Here is a 17,063-nt window from a genome sequence, read left to right as displayed (position 1 = left end):
AAATGAGTGAAATATAATTGTCTCGAGATGCCAATAGAAATCTAAGCTATGTTTGTATTTTCTACCCTTAATGCTATGCCTTTCATGGATATTGAGACTTCTTATAGACCAGGTAATGACAAAAATAAAAAGTCTGCATGTAGTGTATTTAGGATCCTTTACTGTCCCCCACTTTTAATAATAATTTTATTTTCAACAGGGTGAATCTGTAGACAATATAGAGTTAAATGTTATGAAATCTGTGGAACATGTAGAGAAAGCACGTGAGGAAACTACAAAAGCAGTGAAATACCAGAACAAAGCACGCAAGGTGAGAAGGGACATTACACAGCCTATTTTGAGATTTACACCTGAGGCAGAGCAAGGGTAGCTGAATAAGAGAGACGAGAACGCGCAGAGATTACATCTGAGGGCCATACAGAAGACAGCTCTAAAGACATCTGTTACTCATATCTTACTTTGTATACCTCTTTATTCATCTATTTTCCTTTACTTTCATCCAAAACTTCCCTTTTCCACACTCGTTCCATGTAATTCCCTGGTATTTGTCTTCCTCCCCTCACCTGGGACCCATCCTTGTCCCATCCTTCTTTGTTTGTACATGTATTCCCTTCTGTTTGAAAAGGGTACTCTAATAGATCGTATTGAAAATAACATGGATGAGTCAGTTGGATTTGTGGAACGAGCTGTGGCTGATACAAAGAAAGCTGTAAAATTCCAGAGTGACGCCCGAAGGGTGAGAACAACCACTAAATATTTGATCCTTTTATAGCTGCCTATACCTAACCCATCCTAAGTAACCTAGGCTAAATAAAGATTGCCTATGATTACATGTGGAAACACAAGAAACACGTTAGGACAAAATATGTTTGTGTAAATAAAAGCTATTTGAATTTTACCACTGCCTGAAGTCCCGTGGAGTGCGTGCCATTCTTTCGGTGTTGAAACTCAGGCTAAATAGCCTACATTGACACGTATAGCTGAAAATACACAGGACCTTGTAATGTGGCAAAAATACAACATGTAACCCCTTTATTTATACCCAAAATATTTATTTGTTTTCTATCTTTTTAATTTTCTCTTCATCTCCTTTGTTCTGACTACATAAAAAAATGACCTGACTTAAGTGTTGGTTCACCTTCAGGTTAGCTTTTAGTATGCTGTAGAATTGCCTATTTTTGTAATTTTCAACTGTTTTTTTTTTTCAAACGGAGGTCACTGACCCCAGCAGCCAAAAAACTATTGCTCTATGAGGCTGCAATTTTTTAACATTACTAGTAATATAGATAAAGGATCTGTTATCTAGAATGCCCCTCTCCCATAGACTACATTTTATCCAAATAATCCAGATTTTTAAAAAATGACTCCCTTTTTCTCTGTAATAATAAAACAGTACCATGTACTTGATCCAAACTAAGATATAATTAATCCTTATTGGAAGCAAAATCAGTTTATTGGGTTTATTTAATGTTTACATGATTTTCTAGTAGACATATGGTATGAAAATCCAAATTACAGAAATATCTGTTATCCAGAAAACCCCAGGTTCCAGCATTCTGGATCCCATACCTGCAATACTTTTTTCATAGACCTGCCTCTCATTCAAACCACTACCTGGTTGTTACATTAAATTGGACTCTAACAACCAGATAGCTGATGAAATTCCAAACTAGAGAGCTGCAGAACCAAAAGCTAAATAATTAAATACTTAAATAATATAATATGAAGACCAATTGCAAATTGTCTTAGCATGGCACTTCATCATACTAAAAGTTATTTTGAAAGTGAACAACCCTTTTAAACATATGCACCTGAAGGTACTGACTGTTTGTAGTATCATGTTAACTATCTGGGATATATAAAGATTATGGTAAGGAGTAGTAATGTAGTTAAAGGGATTATTAAATGATAGGGTAAAACTCCAGGTAAGGGCAGGAAGACAGAATGACAGTGACTTAGAAGATACATTAAAAATACTTTTTTTTTATCATTCATGCCATCTTTTCCTGCCTATTTGGTATATATTATTCCTTCCCTCAATGTTCCCTTCCTCAGAAAATGATCATAATTGGTGTGGTTGTAGCTGTGCTGATAGCAATTGTGGCTTTGATTATCGGTTTGTCTGTGGGACTGAAGAAATGAAACTAAAGCTGATCCCTGTATCAGGACAGTGCACTTGTAAGTAGTAAGAATTTACTTTAACCTGGCATGTTATGGAAAAAAATGTTATTACTAGGATTTCTCCAAAGAAAAAGAAAGCATCAAGAAAACTTTTGCAGTATGAACTTCTTTTGATGTACTTATGCCAGTCCTTTTTAGAACTCCGTGATACAATTACAGGATATCCAAAAAACAGCTGCTGTTCAATGCAGATTCCTGTGAAACAGGCAGATGATTTTTAGCAGTTTACTAATGCATTTTGTTGGTATAAACCAACTTTTTCCGGCTTCAAAATGTGCATGCACTTTCTTAAGGATAACTTCTGGCGACTTCGGAAAACAAAGCAATCCGAGTGCCACCCCGATTCTAGCAGGCAGGCAGTTTGGGGGGATAAGTTGCCCGAAGAAGAGGCAATTTATCGATGGGTGACTAAATCTCCCCGAACCTGAGCGTGTGTCTCTGCCCTTAAGAGTGATAAGATATGGAGTGTTAGATGCTCCTTGGACTTTTATGCAAATAACTTTTCTGCACTACTATATCAAACAACTAAACTTGTGTGGCTCCCAGTCCTATGTTGTATATATTTCAGGATGTGACTAACTGTCCTTAGCAACTAGTGTGCAGGTGTTTAGTAGCACTGATATAAACCAATACCTCCTTTTAAAAAAATATGATTACTATGAGTCAGCTATATGTTTGCAGTTTAGGTGCTTGCGGCATATAAGAGGGTGTTTAGAATTTTTTCTTGTTATGACATCTTTTCACAGACAATATGCTGAAAATAGCATCTGAGAAAAGTAATGCATAAGGAATGCATTACAACCTCAAAACAGAGACATTGCTAGTAAATGAAGGCCATACAGTATATCATAAATACCCCTATGTGTGTGTGAGGGGGTGAGAGATGTAACATGTTGCTAGAATCAAGATTAGAGCAAACCCGAAAACCTGCACAATATTTTAATTATAGTATCCCTCTACGTATACTGGTAAAATTCATATATCATTCAAATTTTACATCATAGCACTGATTCTTTTTATTCTGCTTTAGGTAAAGTGGTTGTTCACAATTTTTAGTGTAAATTAGACAATGAAATTCTGATTTTCAGTTATTTAGCTTTTTGTTCAGGAGCTTCTGTTTGCAATTTAAGCAACTATCTGGTTGATAGGGTTTACTTTAGCAACCAGGAAGTGTGAGTTTTCTCTGGGTACTCCCACATCCTGCACCCAGGCCTGGCCAGTGCTAGTTACGTCACTGGCTTCAATTTAGTAAAACCAATATACTGCAAAGTTGCCATCCATATACTAATCAACCCTTTCAAAATGGGCCTGTTAGCCATACTTCTAAACTACAACATTATCATAGTCATAGTTATCACATTTTGTATTAATTTATCATAAAACGTTTTTGATACTTTCACTCAACAGAATTACTTCAGCGCACTGCCCAGTTTTTTTATGCAGTAGTGCTTCTTTCCGCAAGTCTTCAGCATACATATAACTAGAAAAGTGAGGAGAGCAATCCAGGGCAGAAGATCTGCAACAATGTAGTTTATTAGCAGCTACAAAACACACAACATGTTTCGGGCCTCAAACGCCCTTTATCAAGTGTAACAAAAATGGAAACAAAGTGACCTTTTAAAACATATCCTATTGGAATCCCACCCCTTAATTGCAGGGTTAAAGTTCATCACCTCCATGTTTCATGTTAAAGTGCCAATTAGCAGTGTTAATAGTATAAATACAGCAATATGTGGAATAAAATTGTCGATCTTACACATAAAAAGATTTTTTAAAATATAAGAGTGCGTTTGTGAAAGTGTACGTATAATCTTTCAGACATTTACAGATTAAGACATATATCAAAATAGTGTATATCAAAAAATAGTCCAGTATTAAACAAAAAGAGTTTTTTCGACCTTAATCTATGGCATATTCAGTCCATTGCCATATCGCCAATTTCCACCTATAAATAAAATAAAATTCACTGATATAGCGCCTGGGTACTGCACATCACAGTGCCTACCTAGGTTTCACGAAACATTCAAAAAACGTTCATAAGACAGAAACTAGAGTAGCTTCCATAATATTCATTCTGGCAACTTACATGGTAATATTCATTACTATATAATAGTTAAATGGCCAAATGCCAGTATATAATTGAATCATCTTACCCTTATTGCGACTAAGTTGCTTGTATTTTCTATCATCAGAACCTGTAATAATGAAGACACAGAGTAAAAGTTAAAGATACCGTTTTAGGCTCCAACTATCATTCATTCCATCCGGAATAAGAGTGTTCAACTTTCTGATCCATCTGCCTTCAAGTTGCAGAAGTTTATTTAACCTGTTCCCACCTCTCTTATCTAGCACAGCTTCATCTAGGACACACCATTTCAATTGCATAGGGTTGTGTATATACTCTACAAAATGTCTGGATACAGATGTATCTGTTTGTGTGTTCATCTTGAAGTTCCTAATATTCCCTCTATGCTCTTGAATACGGATTTTGATTTCCCTTTTTATTTGCCCTACATAGCCCATGCCACAGGGACATTTCAGTAGGTACACTACATGGGTCGTATTACAGGTGGCGTAAGTTTTTATCTCATAACCTCTAGTGGGATGGTTATTGCCTTTCATAATTGATGAGCAACAATTGCAGCTCATACATGGAAAAGTTCCAGTTTTGGATTTTCCAAGAAACCTAGGCTTCTGTAACCTCGTATCTGAGGGACAGAGTATATCCTTGATCGACTGGCCTTTTTTATAGCAAAACAGGGGTGGTTGCTTAAAGAGGTGCCCAAATTGTTTATCAGCTTGTAATAATGGCCAATATTTCTTAACAGCTTGTTCAATTTTTCCACTATGATGATTATATGTGGAAACTAGGTTTAGCCATAGATCTTTTTCTATTTTTTGTTTTTTTGACAATAGATCAAAACGAGGGACTAATTCCACCTCTCCTACGGCTTTTCCTATAAGTTCAGGCCTATACCCCCTTTCCAAAAACTTTCTCGTAAGGGCCGTTTTCGCTTCCTCATATTTATATGGCCTTGAGGTAATTCTTTTAGCCCTAATAAATTGGCATTTTGGGATTGCTTTAGTAACTTTACGATTATGGAAGCTCTTCGCGTGAAGTAGATTATTCTTGTCTACAGGTTTCCGATATAAATCAGTGTGTAGTTTACCATCGGCCAAACTGATCTTCACATCCAGAAAATTAATTTCTGATTTCGACCATTCGTAAGTGAATTTTATGGTATCGTGGCTTGTATTTGCTTCCCTCAACATACTATCTAGTTGTTCAATACTCCCAGTCCAGAGGATGAGAATATCATCCACATATCTGTAATAAGCATGTATAGAATGGCAATACGGCTCCTTATTCAGAAAAAAATTTTCTCCAGATGGTGTACAAAAAGATTTGCATATGAGGGGGCGACTGTGGCTCCCATTGACGTACCCTGAGTCTGCCAAAAAAATTCGTTCTCAAATGCAAAATAGTTCTTTGTTAACACCATATTCAAACAATCTAATATAAAGAAAATTTTCTGATTAGGCAAATTGCTTTCCAATAGAACGTCTTCAATACAGATCATACCTTCATTATGGGGGATAGAAGTGTATAAACTTTGAATATCTATGCCGCATAATATAAGATCAGATGGAAGTGTATCAATTGCATTTATCCTGACCAAAAGGTCTGTAGTATCTTTTAAACATACACTGATTTTTTGCATTTCCTTCTGAAGAAAAGAATCAGTGAAAATAGACAAAGGTTCCAGTGCTGACCCTATCCCAGAGACTATGGGTCTCCCCGGGGGATTAGCTAGTGTCTTATGCACTTTCGGCAAAAGGTACAGCACTGGAGTCCTTGGCTTGTCAGTTATCAGAAAATCTCTTTCAACATTATCAATTACTTTATTTTGCCATGCTTCCTCTATCATTAAGTCAATGCTCTTTTTAACTTCAAATGTAGGATCATACCCCACTTTAACATAATGCCCAGGTGTATTAAGCTGTTTGTAGGCTTCACAGTTGTATTTGGTCCTGTCTAATAGCACAATACTTCCGCCTTTATCAGCCTTGCGAATAATTATTGAGGTATTGTTTTTCAATGAGCGTAATGCTGCTCTTTCTTTAAAGCTCAAATTATTAGCAGGCGGAGTGGTGCTATTACGCCAAATCTTCTTACTTTCAGTTAACACAATATGTTCAAAAGCTTGAACTGGCTCATTTTGTATATCAGGTATAAATGTACTTGGTTTCTTACATTTAGTGACTGGGCCGGGATCTTTATTCTCAGGAAAACACATTTTAAGCTTAATTTTCCGTACAAACTTAAGAAAGTCAATCTCCCAGTCCTCAGCTGCAGTAAAATGCATAGGCACAAAACCAAGGCCCTTATTAAGAACAGCCAGTTCGCTAGAGGTCAGTTCATCAGATGAAAGGTTAATAACTAGATTTTTTACCTCGGTGCCTGCCTGTTCCTCCATGGATAACGATCCTTGCTATGCTGAATTTCGGGATTGGAATGTCTCTTTCCTTCGCCTCCTTCCTCTGTGCGTCCGTCTAAAAAACTCCGCTGTGAAGTACTCGGGGTTTCATCTTCACTGCTTGTGGGGATAGCGGGGCTGCGTCTTTCTCTCCAACCTTTATTGTAGAAGCGTTGACCAGGCAGTCCGGTCCTCAGGGATCCCCCTTCAGAGCGCTGCCGAAGACGGTCTTGACGCCAGGTGTAGACTCTCTCTGCCGCATAATCCTCCGCATCCCTTTCTAATTTGGCAAGCTTCCTTGTTAGTATATTACGGCGTAGTTTCTCACCCTTTCAGCTTCCTCCACGCCGACACTATTGACTATTTCAGTCCTGCACTTTACGATCTGATCTTTCAGTTCTGTCAGTCTCACATGCGCTCACTCCACCATCAACACCATTAGATCTAGGCTGCATTTGTTCGTGATCTCGTGCCAGCGTTGCATCAGGATCACATCATCACCGCACAGGTTGGGTGTAATATCGAGTCGCAGGCCACGTGGGATTTGCTTGGCCTTTACATACCGGATCAGCGTGCTTTGATGTAAGGATAAACTTATTTCCTTTTTTTCCAGGTTCAGTAATTCTCTAGCCGGATCTCTGGTTAGACACAGTCCTCCTTGCGGTTCTAACCCTTTTTCTGCTTCTGTTATGATTCGTAGGATATCGCTGTCTGTATATGCAAATGTAAGACAGCTTTCGGATGTTCCATTAGTAGCCATAGTGGAGATTCTTTAACCTCCTAGGTACGGCGGCACTTGAAGAAACGGTAAATCTGATCACTCAACAGAATTACTTCAGCTCAATGCCCAGTTTTTTTATGCAGTGGTGCTTCTTTCCTCTTAGACTTCACCGCAAGTCTTCAGCATACATATAACTAGAAAAGTGAAGAGAGCAATCCAGGGCACTTATAGGAAAAGCCGTAGGAGAGGTGGAATTAGTCCCTCGTATTGATCTATTGTCAAAAAAACAAAAAATAGAAAAAGATCTAAGGCTAAACCTAGTTTCCACATATAATCATCACAGTGGAAAAATTGAACAAGCTGTTAAGAAATATTGGCCATTATTACAAGCTGATAAACAATTTGGGCACCTCTTTAAGCAACCACCCCTGTTTTGCTATAAAAAAGGCCAGTCGATCAAGGATATACTCTGTCCCTCGGATACGAGGTTACAGAAGCCTAGGTTTCTTGGAAAATCCAAAACTGGAACTTTTCCATGTATGAGCTGCAATTGTTGCTCATCAATTATGAAAGGCAATGTTGTTAAACATCCCACTAGAGGTTATGAGATAAAAATCAAAACTTACGCCACCTGTAATACGACCCATGTAGTGTACCTACTGAAATGTCCCTGTGGCATGGGCTATGTAGGGCAAACAAAAAGGGAAATCAAAATCCGTATTCAAGAGCATAGAGGGAATATTAGGAACTTCAAGATGAACACACAAACAGATACATCTGTATCCAGACATTTTGTACAGCATAAACACAACCCTATGCAATTGAAATGGTGTGTCCTAGATGAAGCTGTGCTAGATAAGAGAGGTGGGAACAGGTTAAATAAACTTCTGCAACTTGAAGGCAGATGGATCAGAAAGTTGAACACTCTTATTCCGGATGGAATGAATGATAGTTGGAGCCTAAAACCGTATCTTTAACTTTAACTCTTCATTATTACAGGTTCTGATAATAGAAAATACTAGCAACTTAGTCGCAATAAGGGTAAGATGATTCAATTATATACTGGCATTTGGCCATTTAACTATTATATAGTAATGAATATTACCATGTAAGTTGCCAGAATGAATATTATGGAAGCTACTCTAGTTTCTGTTTTATGAATGTTTTTTGAATGTTTCGTGAAACCTAGGTAGGCACTGTGATGTGCAGTACCCAGGCGCTATATCAGTGAATTTTATTTTATTTATAGGTGGAAATTGGCGATATGGCAATGGACTGAATATGCCATAGATTAAAGGAGAAGGAAAGCTACAGAGGCGTTTTATTGCCAATAGATTAGCTGCAATAGTACAAGCTAGAATGCTATATTTATTCTGTAGAATGTTTTACCATACCTGAGTAAAAAGCTCTAGAAACTCTCTGTTTGTTTAGGATAGGAGCTACAGTATTAACATGGTGTGACATCACTTCTTGCCTGAGTCTCTCCCTGCTCTGGGCTCAGATTACAGTAGAGAAGGGAGGGGGGGAGAGGAGCAAACTGAGCATGCTCTTGCCCAGGGCAATGAGGTTTAAGCTGAAGGCAGGAAGTCTGATACAGAAGCCCATGTGTACACAATAGAAGGAAAGAAATGCAGTGTTTTTTTTGACAGGGGACTCAGAGCAGCATTACTTTGGGGGTTTACTGGTATATTTAGATGGACCTTTCTGATAAGGCTTACTTAGTTTTAACCTTTCCTTCTCCTTTAAGGTCGAAAAAACTCTTTTTGTATAATACTGGACTATTTTTTGATATACACTTTTTTGATATATGTCTTAATCTGTAAATGTCTGAAAGTTTATACGTACACTTTCACAACGCACTCTTATATTTTAAAAAATCTTTTTATGTGTAAGATCGACAATTTTATTCCACATATTGCTGTATTTATACTATTAACACTGCTAATTGGCACTTTAACATGAAACATGGAGGTGATGAACGTTAACCCTGCAATTAAGGGGTGGGATTCCAATAGGATATGTTTTAAAAGGTCACTTTGTTTCCATTTTTGTTACACTTGATAAAGGGCGTTTGAGGCCCGAAACATGTTGTGTGTTTTGTAGCTGCTAATAAACTACATTGTTGCAGATCTTCTGCCCTGGATTGCTCTCCTCACTTTTCTAGTTATATGTTTTTGATACTTTTGTTCCTTAACCAAAATTAACAGAAAAGCAGTCCAAGCTAGCACTCACAGGACATATAAAGTGACATTTTATTTTCAGTGTTTTCATCACATTTTGAAATTCTGGAAATAAAATCCTGTTTCTTAATACAATATAAAATCTTTTGAACACTGCCACTTTTCAAGTGTCTATATAATCATAGCAGATACACCAGGCGGTCTGTATAGATTTACTGAAGGGTGAAGTGGCCGTCGCCAGCAAAAATTCGGCAGAAATACCAGCCACAGGGACATTGCCAATTTACTAACAGAGAGGACAATTCGCTAGCATCGCTATCGAAGTTTCACTCAATTGAACTATCGTTACTCCGCAAATTCACTAAAATGAGAATTTTCCCTTACATTACCCCTTTCGCCGGAGTTTCCTTCACCAGCTTAGACCTGACGAAATGATAAGATGAAGCTACATCCTCCTCAATCTTATGTCAGTGACAACATATCCTGTATGCCAAAAAGTCATAAAAGTTCTAAAAAAAAAAAAACACTTACGTTTTTTCATATTTTAAAGTGGAAAGATTGTATTTAAAAGTTGTAACGGTAAAAAAAAATTTGTTTTAACTTTTTTTAACCATTTGAGTCCTGCGTGGGTCCGTTTTTTGGAACCCATACCCGACACGCAACCTGCAATCCGCAACCCAGACCCGCAACCCGCATTCTTACCCGCTTGGACCCGCTACCGGACCAGCAAGTACCTTATCCGCAACCCAGACCCGTGACCCGCTGACCATCAAGAAACAGGAAGTTCTGTCATTGTAAACCGGAAGTTACATCATCTGAAGTAGGCGTGACCAGAAAAAAAGGAGTAAAACAGCAAGTGCTGTCATTGTAAACCGGAAGTGACATCATCGGAAGTAGGCATGATCAGAATAAAGGAGTAAAAATCACTATTGAGAAGACCTGCGGCCCGACCTGCGACCTGCAGAACCGCCGACCTGCGTCTATACCCGCACCTAGAACTTCTACCCGCAGGTTATTGCAGGTACACGACCCGCTGCAGGACTCTAATTTGAGGGACATGCCACATTTTTTTTAGGGTGGCTCATGTCTAGGACATTAGAGGATCTCTTTTGTATTTATTTTGCTTCCTTGGACATTTTTAATAATGGCCACTTCACGCAATTTCCCCAATATCACTAATACAGACATATATATGACCTATATGAACCTGCCCTATTCAAATTGACCTAAGCGATAGTATACCAATGAAGTTTTGCTAGGCTGAAACGAATGTTAGTGAAAGTTCGCTATGAAATGCTCGCGCTGACTAATTTACACTAGCGAAACTGCCAAGATGCAACTTTACATTTTAGTGAATTAGCGTAGTGGTAGGAAATTTGGGTCTGACGGAGTTGCACGAAGTGTGGTGAAGCCGTTCGCAGGCAAAATTTGCCCTTTAGTGAATTTGCCCCATAGACTGCATTAAGATATGAATTGTTAATCCCCATTGCAACTAGCATTGGGGATTAGGTATTTGGACAACTCTTTTCAATGCTGGAAATCTCCCTCTAAGTATGCAACCATCGGCAGTGCTAAAGGTACATGTGAGCTCTAGTAAATTTATTGAGTACCATGTAATGGTACTCAATAGGAAAAAGTCTTATTTCATATGAGAACCATGAATGACATCTGACCCCTATTTATTTTGCATGTTAAGTATGCGTTCACAGATGTACTGCAAACAGTGAGAAGATGTGGGTATGGGTCGGATGCAGGTCCTACAATGGCAAAATTTTGCAGGTTAGGGTTGGGTGCAGGTTAAGGTTTTTTAAGTTACGGTTGGGTGCAGTTGAGTTTTTCCAGACCCACACATTACTTCTTCTAACTACTTTTCTTGTTATTCATTTTTGAATATGTTTCAGAAATATTAAAATCTATTTGAAATGTTGCTTTAGTATTTATAAGCAATTTTCATTTTATAATATATCTTCTTTCTTCTGTGTAATAAGGAAGTGAAAATGCTATTTAACCTTCTTCTCCTTTGTTCCTTAGTTGAAAATTCCTGTGACTCCCTCTTCCTCCACCACCAGCAAATGATCCCAGCTACCTCTCCCTGACCTCTGCTTCTGTGGCCAATCCTGTTTCGATGTTTGCCAGGGAATGGGTCAATCTTATGACTTGAAGGATTCCATGACCAGTTCTGCTCCCTGAAACCTTATCCTTTACCCAAAGAGCCTGATGCTGCTAAAATATAACTTCCTATATGTTGCTGAATTCATTGAATCATTCCTGCTTCTTTGATAAAGTGAGAAGTACTTATTTGATTCAATGAGGTGTAGAACTCCTGACAATCCTGTATCTAAAGACAATACAGACTGGCTGACTGATGCAACTACTGTACTTCCACCTCAGTGTTAAGTTAAAAAAAATCAAGCCTTTATTCTTAAAAAATCACTATATTTTTTCAAAACATTTTTGGATTTTGAAATAATCTGCAGCCAAATAGAGGCTGCATAAAGTACTACAAAAAAAAGATCTATTAAATGTAGCAGTCATGGTACACATATTATTTACAGAAAACAATTTAGAAAATTAATTATCATTACACAATGCAATTTTATATATATAAATATCTTAGGGTGGGTAAAGGTATATTGGCAGTACAATTGCTTACACGTTATGACGTAAACATATGTATCCATTTTATTGATATAGATGAATATTTTTATTTTTAAAATGACATATCTGCAAAATGATAAGGAGAGGCTTTTGTATACAGAAACCCAGGGGCATTTGTACTTTCTGTCTCTTTCTTATTGTCTACTTTCATTCTCAGCTCTAACTTTTCTCTTTGTGACCATCTTTCCTTTTCTGCTCTGGCCTCTGTAGAAGAAGATTATGATTCTGATTTGCTGTGTAATTCTTGCAATTGTCATAGCATCAACAATCGGAGGAATCTTTGCCTGAGGTGAGAGCACAAGACTTGGTTGTCTGAGCAAGCAATCGCAAAGAAAAGTAAATTAATACAGGCTACTAGCTCTAAGCTCTATTATGTATAATTATGTATATATTACTATGTGTATATTAAATTATCATTCATCCTAATCATTTTAGATTAGGAAATTCTTTAGAAAACTTATTTTAACAAGGTCTGCTATTTCCACAGCTAAACTGTGGCTACATGATAGGAACCACAACAGCATCTGTTGCTGTACTAAACACAATGAATTTATAATATGAACAATATGAATGTGGCTAATGATAGCTACAGACCAAAAAAGTAATGTTGCTACATGTTTCAGGTTTCTGTTTCTTCTACTATAAATACCTCAACCAGTGGAAAAGAAAATCAGAGAAAGGTGAAGAAAGATGATGAATGTTAAGACTTACTGAAGATTATAATTGACATTAAAAAATTGGAAAAATGGTCACTTGTGTCTGTGCAATTAATTATATAGTTAATCATATTTTAGACAAACAGTAACAAATAATGAGTATGTTTTCAGTTTTAGACCTCATACTATCTTTCATTGTTTATTTTTCATGTCAGGACTAGTGATTGGCGAATCTGTGGCATTTACCAAAAAAATTGCAAAACACATTGAAGTCAATGGGCGTCAAAATAATTTTGACTGACGCACGTCAATTTTTATATGCGTGACTATTTTGTCCAAATGTATTAAAGTCAATGGGCATCCAAATTATTTTCACACGCACCAATTTTTATGCTCGCGCCAATTTGTTTTTGACAAGGCAGATTTTTCACTGGCAAATTTTCACCACTGTTTCGTGAATTTATTCGCTGACTGCGAATTTCTTCACCATAACTAGTCAGCACTGTTAAAGGGGTGGTTCACCTTTACGTTAGCTTTTGCTATGTTATAGAATGAGCAACTTTTCATTTGGTCTTCATTATTTATTTTTTATCGTTTTTGACTTATTTGTCTTCTTCTTCTGACTCTTTCCAGCTTTCAAATGGAGGTCACTGACCCCATCTAAATAAAATTGTTATTGCTACTTTTTGTTACTCATCTTTCTATTCAGGCCTGTCCCATTCGTATTCCAGTCTCTTATTCAAATCAATTCATGGTTGCCAGGGTAATTTGGACCCTAGCAACCAGATCGCTGAAATTGCAAACTGGAGAGCTGCTGAATGAAAATCTAAATAAACACAAATAATAAATAATGAAAACCAATTGCAAATTGTCTCAGAATATCATTCACCACATAATATTAAAAGTAAATTTAAAGGTGAACAACTCCTTTAATGGGGACAGACTGCACAGTAGAAGTCATGTCTGTAAATATATTAAAGTTGGTAGGATTCTAGCCCATGTAATCTGAGGCAGAATGCGTAGTACCATAGTTGTAGCTTTAGAAAACTCTTAAGGGGCTGATTTATCAGAATTGGAGTATTTTCTGAAACCTCAAATATTCCAAAGAAAACAATGTAATTTAAATTGGTCTCATTGAAAATGAATGCAAGAGTGTGATTTCTGCTTGTGTATTAGTTCTTTTAAATGAAAAACGCATACGCAAATATTCTCGCTCATATTTTTAGTAAATAAGCTAGTGATCGAGGGAAGAAACACAACTGCAGAAAAAAAATCACACTCGTTGCTTTATTTATTTATTTATTTTTTACACAATTCCATTTTTGTTTGTTTCCCTTGGCCATGAAAATTTATAAAAACCCAGTCCCGGGTTTGTTAATGAAATGCCACAACTTTCTCTTTGATCTCCTGTACTGAACAGCCAGAAAAATATACAACATTTCTAACTAAATTGGCTTTTGGCAGAGAGCCCAGAATAGATACTTAGATACTTTTGTAACAATTAAGATAAGCAAAAAATTAATTGTAACAATTTAAGACAAGCAGGTCTCTTGGCGAAACTGTGACTTTCTGCTTAAAGAGCAATTCATCTTTATTAGAAAAACTGTAATAACACATAAAAACCACAGAAATGTGTTCATACTTTCATAACCTGACAAATTTTGTCAATTGGACATGGTAATTAGGAGTGTGGTCACAAAAATGGCATGGTCAAAATAGTTTAGCCACAAATCTGTTGTCCCTCTTTCTGTTTCCAAAATGTTGGAAAGTATGATAACTGGTCTACAGAGGGAGTAAAATTACTGTACAATAATAGTTAGTGTATCTGTTTTGATGCTCTGCATTTTTTACCTGCTCTGGATTCTAATGCACACATGGTACAGGCTTTGATAACAGCAGTATGTCGACAACATAAGCAAAGCCACAAGGACAATGTACACAAAAACACCTTTAATTATATTGCTAAAGACAATACCAAGATGATTCGACCAAGTGTACGGGAGTCAATAGCAGTATATATAAACTATATGTAAAGTATAGTATAGTCCAATGCCACTTATCTGGGCCTATACTGTATATATTGAAAATGAGGTATGATGTGGTGCCCTTGCCCAGCAGCAAAACGATAAGACCAAACTCATTTTTTTTAATTGAAGCCCGATGTGCTTCTCACCCAGTGCAAAGGGTGCAATGACTTTCTTTAAAAAAGGCTAAATCTGTTGAAAACCTACAGGTCCCAGGCCAAAAGGCACAAAAGATCCAGTAGTCTTCAAGATCCCCTTTGCAGAAACTAGGAGGAGCCCCTTTATCCCCAACCCCCCCCCAGCACAAAAGGCACAGACAGGGGCAACGGCCGCCAGGGTTCAGGGGGGAAGGAGCCTAATGGCCACACACACCCCCCCCCCCCAGATTTGTGCATTGACCCACGAGGCCAGTGCACAAAATTCAAAAGTTCAAAATAAATGCTTTAAAAAATAAATAAAGTATAGGGAGTTAAAAATGCATAAAAATAGTAGATCAGTGTACTGCCCCAGCCTATCAGACAGATTTTAAAAATGTCTTAATCACCCTGTGCCAGAAGGCTTGGGGATTTAAGAGCAAGTGCACTAAAAATTGCCAGGTGCAAAGTGCCAGTGCATCTGTGTCCTTCTTCACTGTGTCCAGCTCCCTATGGGTGCAAATACTGGGGACCCGTCTCAGGCTCAATTTAGCTTCCAGCCCCTGGCCAGAGGTGCCTCTTTGCCTCACCAGTGAAAGAGCCAAAGACATACCCCCCTTAGCTAGAGAATACCCATTCCACTGATAATAACGAATACTATACATAATCTTAGCCAAAAGTCTGAGAAGCGATGAGTCCAAACGAATACTGTATTAGCAATAAAGCAATAAACAGGTGTCTAATTGCTCTGTAATGTCTAAAATTGCATCCTCTTACATAGCTGCTGCTGCTGTAATGCAAAAAGTGTACCAATACATAGACTGGTATGCAGTTGCAGTGTTGGACTGGGACACCAGGGGCCCACCCAAAAGCCTTATATGAGGGGCCCACCAAAAAACCTTAGACCAGGGGCCCACTCTCAGTACTGCTATTCTTCCTCTCCTCACTCAACCTCTATTCTACTAGTCTCTTTTCTTTACATACTATACTCTATTTTCCCATCTATTTAACCTCTTTGTTCTCATAGAAATAGGAAATGACCATGAAATAGGCCAGAAGTTTAGCAGCATGAGGGCCCACTGACACCTGGGCCCACCGGGAGTTTTCCTGGTATCCCGGAGGGCCAGTCCGACACTGTGCAGTTGAGACTTATAGTTGAACAAAAAATCAGTGACCGACTGTTATCATAGCAGTCACCATCTGATCGCAGACGGGGGGGAAGTCTTAGCTGGTTAAAGAACTACCCTTTTGCACCCCAATGTGCTTACAATCCAACCTTCCCCTTATCTAACTGATGCCTTGCTGTATAGAAAGCAAATAGTCAATAGGGGCTCAGTAGCAAAACTAATAATGTTTGCCATTGACTCTAACTTTAAAAAAAAAAAAGCTGAAAGGTGCCTAACGCACGTTTCATCAAAGGTGTCACACTTGCTTACACTTACATCTTCTAACATCTGGGACTCCCAAATGACGTGCCTATACTGTATGTCATTGCGCCCACTCCCTCCGCATCGCTGCTCAATATGTTACGCTATTGTGGATCCAGTGCCTCACAACATCTGGGACTCCCAAATGACGTGCCTATACTGTATGTCATTGCGCCCACTCCCTCCGCATCGCTGCTCAATATGTTACGCTATTGTGGATCCAGTGCCTCACAATATGAGTAGGAACTAGAATGGCATATTAAAAGAGTAAGAAACTATTCCTGTATCCTACCTAGTAGTCTCCCAATGGCAAATACAGAGGTTGCTCCAATGTCACAACTTGGGGAGGTCCATTTTTTCCCGAAAAAAAATTATTTTAGAAAAAATCGTGAAAAAAATTAATCAAATTATTTTTTTCGGATTTTCCACCAAAAAACAGTTTTTTCAGATTTTTGCCCGAAAACCACAAAATCTTCAGATTATTGCACAACACCCAGTGCAGATCAAGATATCTTTGGGACTTTTCCCATTGATTTATATGAAACTTTGGCATGTCTGAGATGCTGGATTTTCGGATTCAGATTTTTTTCATCCTCGGGGTATA

General features: G+C 37.8%; 1 protein-coding gene across 8 annotated transcripts in view; it reads left to right on the top strand.

The window, feature by feature from the left end:
- The window catches only part of stx3.L (syntaxin 3 L homeolog), a 28,573-nt gene extending 15,606 nt beyond the window's left edge, over positions 1–12,967 (top strand). Inside the window, exons 9-12 of one of the 8 annotated variants that reach the window (XM_041568496.1) lie at positions 200–310; positions 626–736; positions 12,429–12,507; positions 12,842–12,966. In XM_041568496.1, the coding sequence (XP_041424430.1) occupies positions 200–310; positions 626–736; positions 12,429–12,506 (300 nt within the window). In that variant the 3' untranslated portion in view covers position 12,507; positions 12,842–12,966. Of the gene's footprint in view, positions 1–199; positions 311–625; positions 737–2,055; positions 2,179–11,591 lie in introns of all 8 variants that reach the window. The other 7 variants (XM_041568494.1, NM_001092853.1, XM_041568499.1 and 4 more) reach the window with 7 other exon arrangements.
- Positions 12,968–17,063: the final 4,096 nt, after the last annotated feature.

The sequence above is a fragment of the Xenopus laevis genome, chromosome 7L, assembly GCF_017654675.1.
Source record: "Xenopus laevis strain J_2021 chromosome 7L, Xenopus_laevis_v10.1, whole genome shotgun sequence".
NCBI classification, from domain to species: domain Eukaryota; kingdom Metazoa; phylum Chordata; class Amphibia; order Anura; family Pipidae; genus Xenopus; species Xenopus laevis.
The sequence above is the reverse complement of the archived record's forward strand: the minus strand, read 5'-3'. Positions and strand labels throughout refer to the sequence as shown.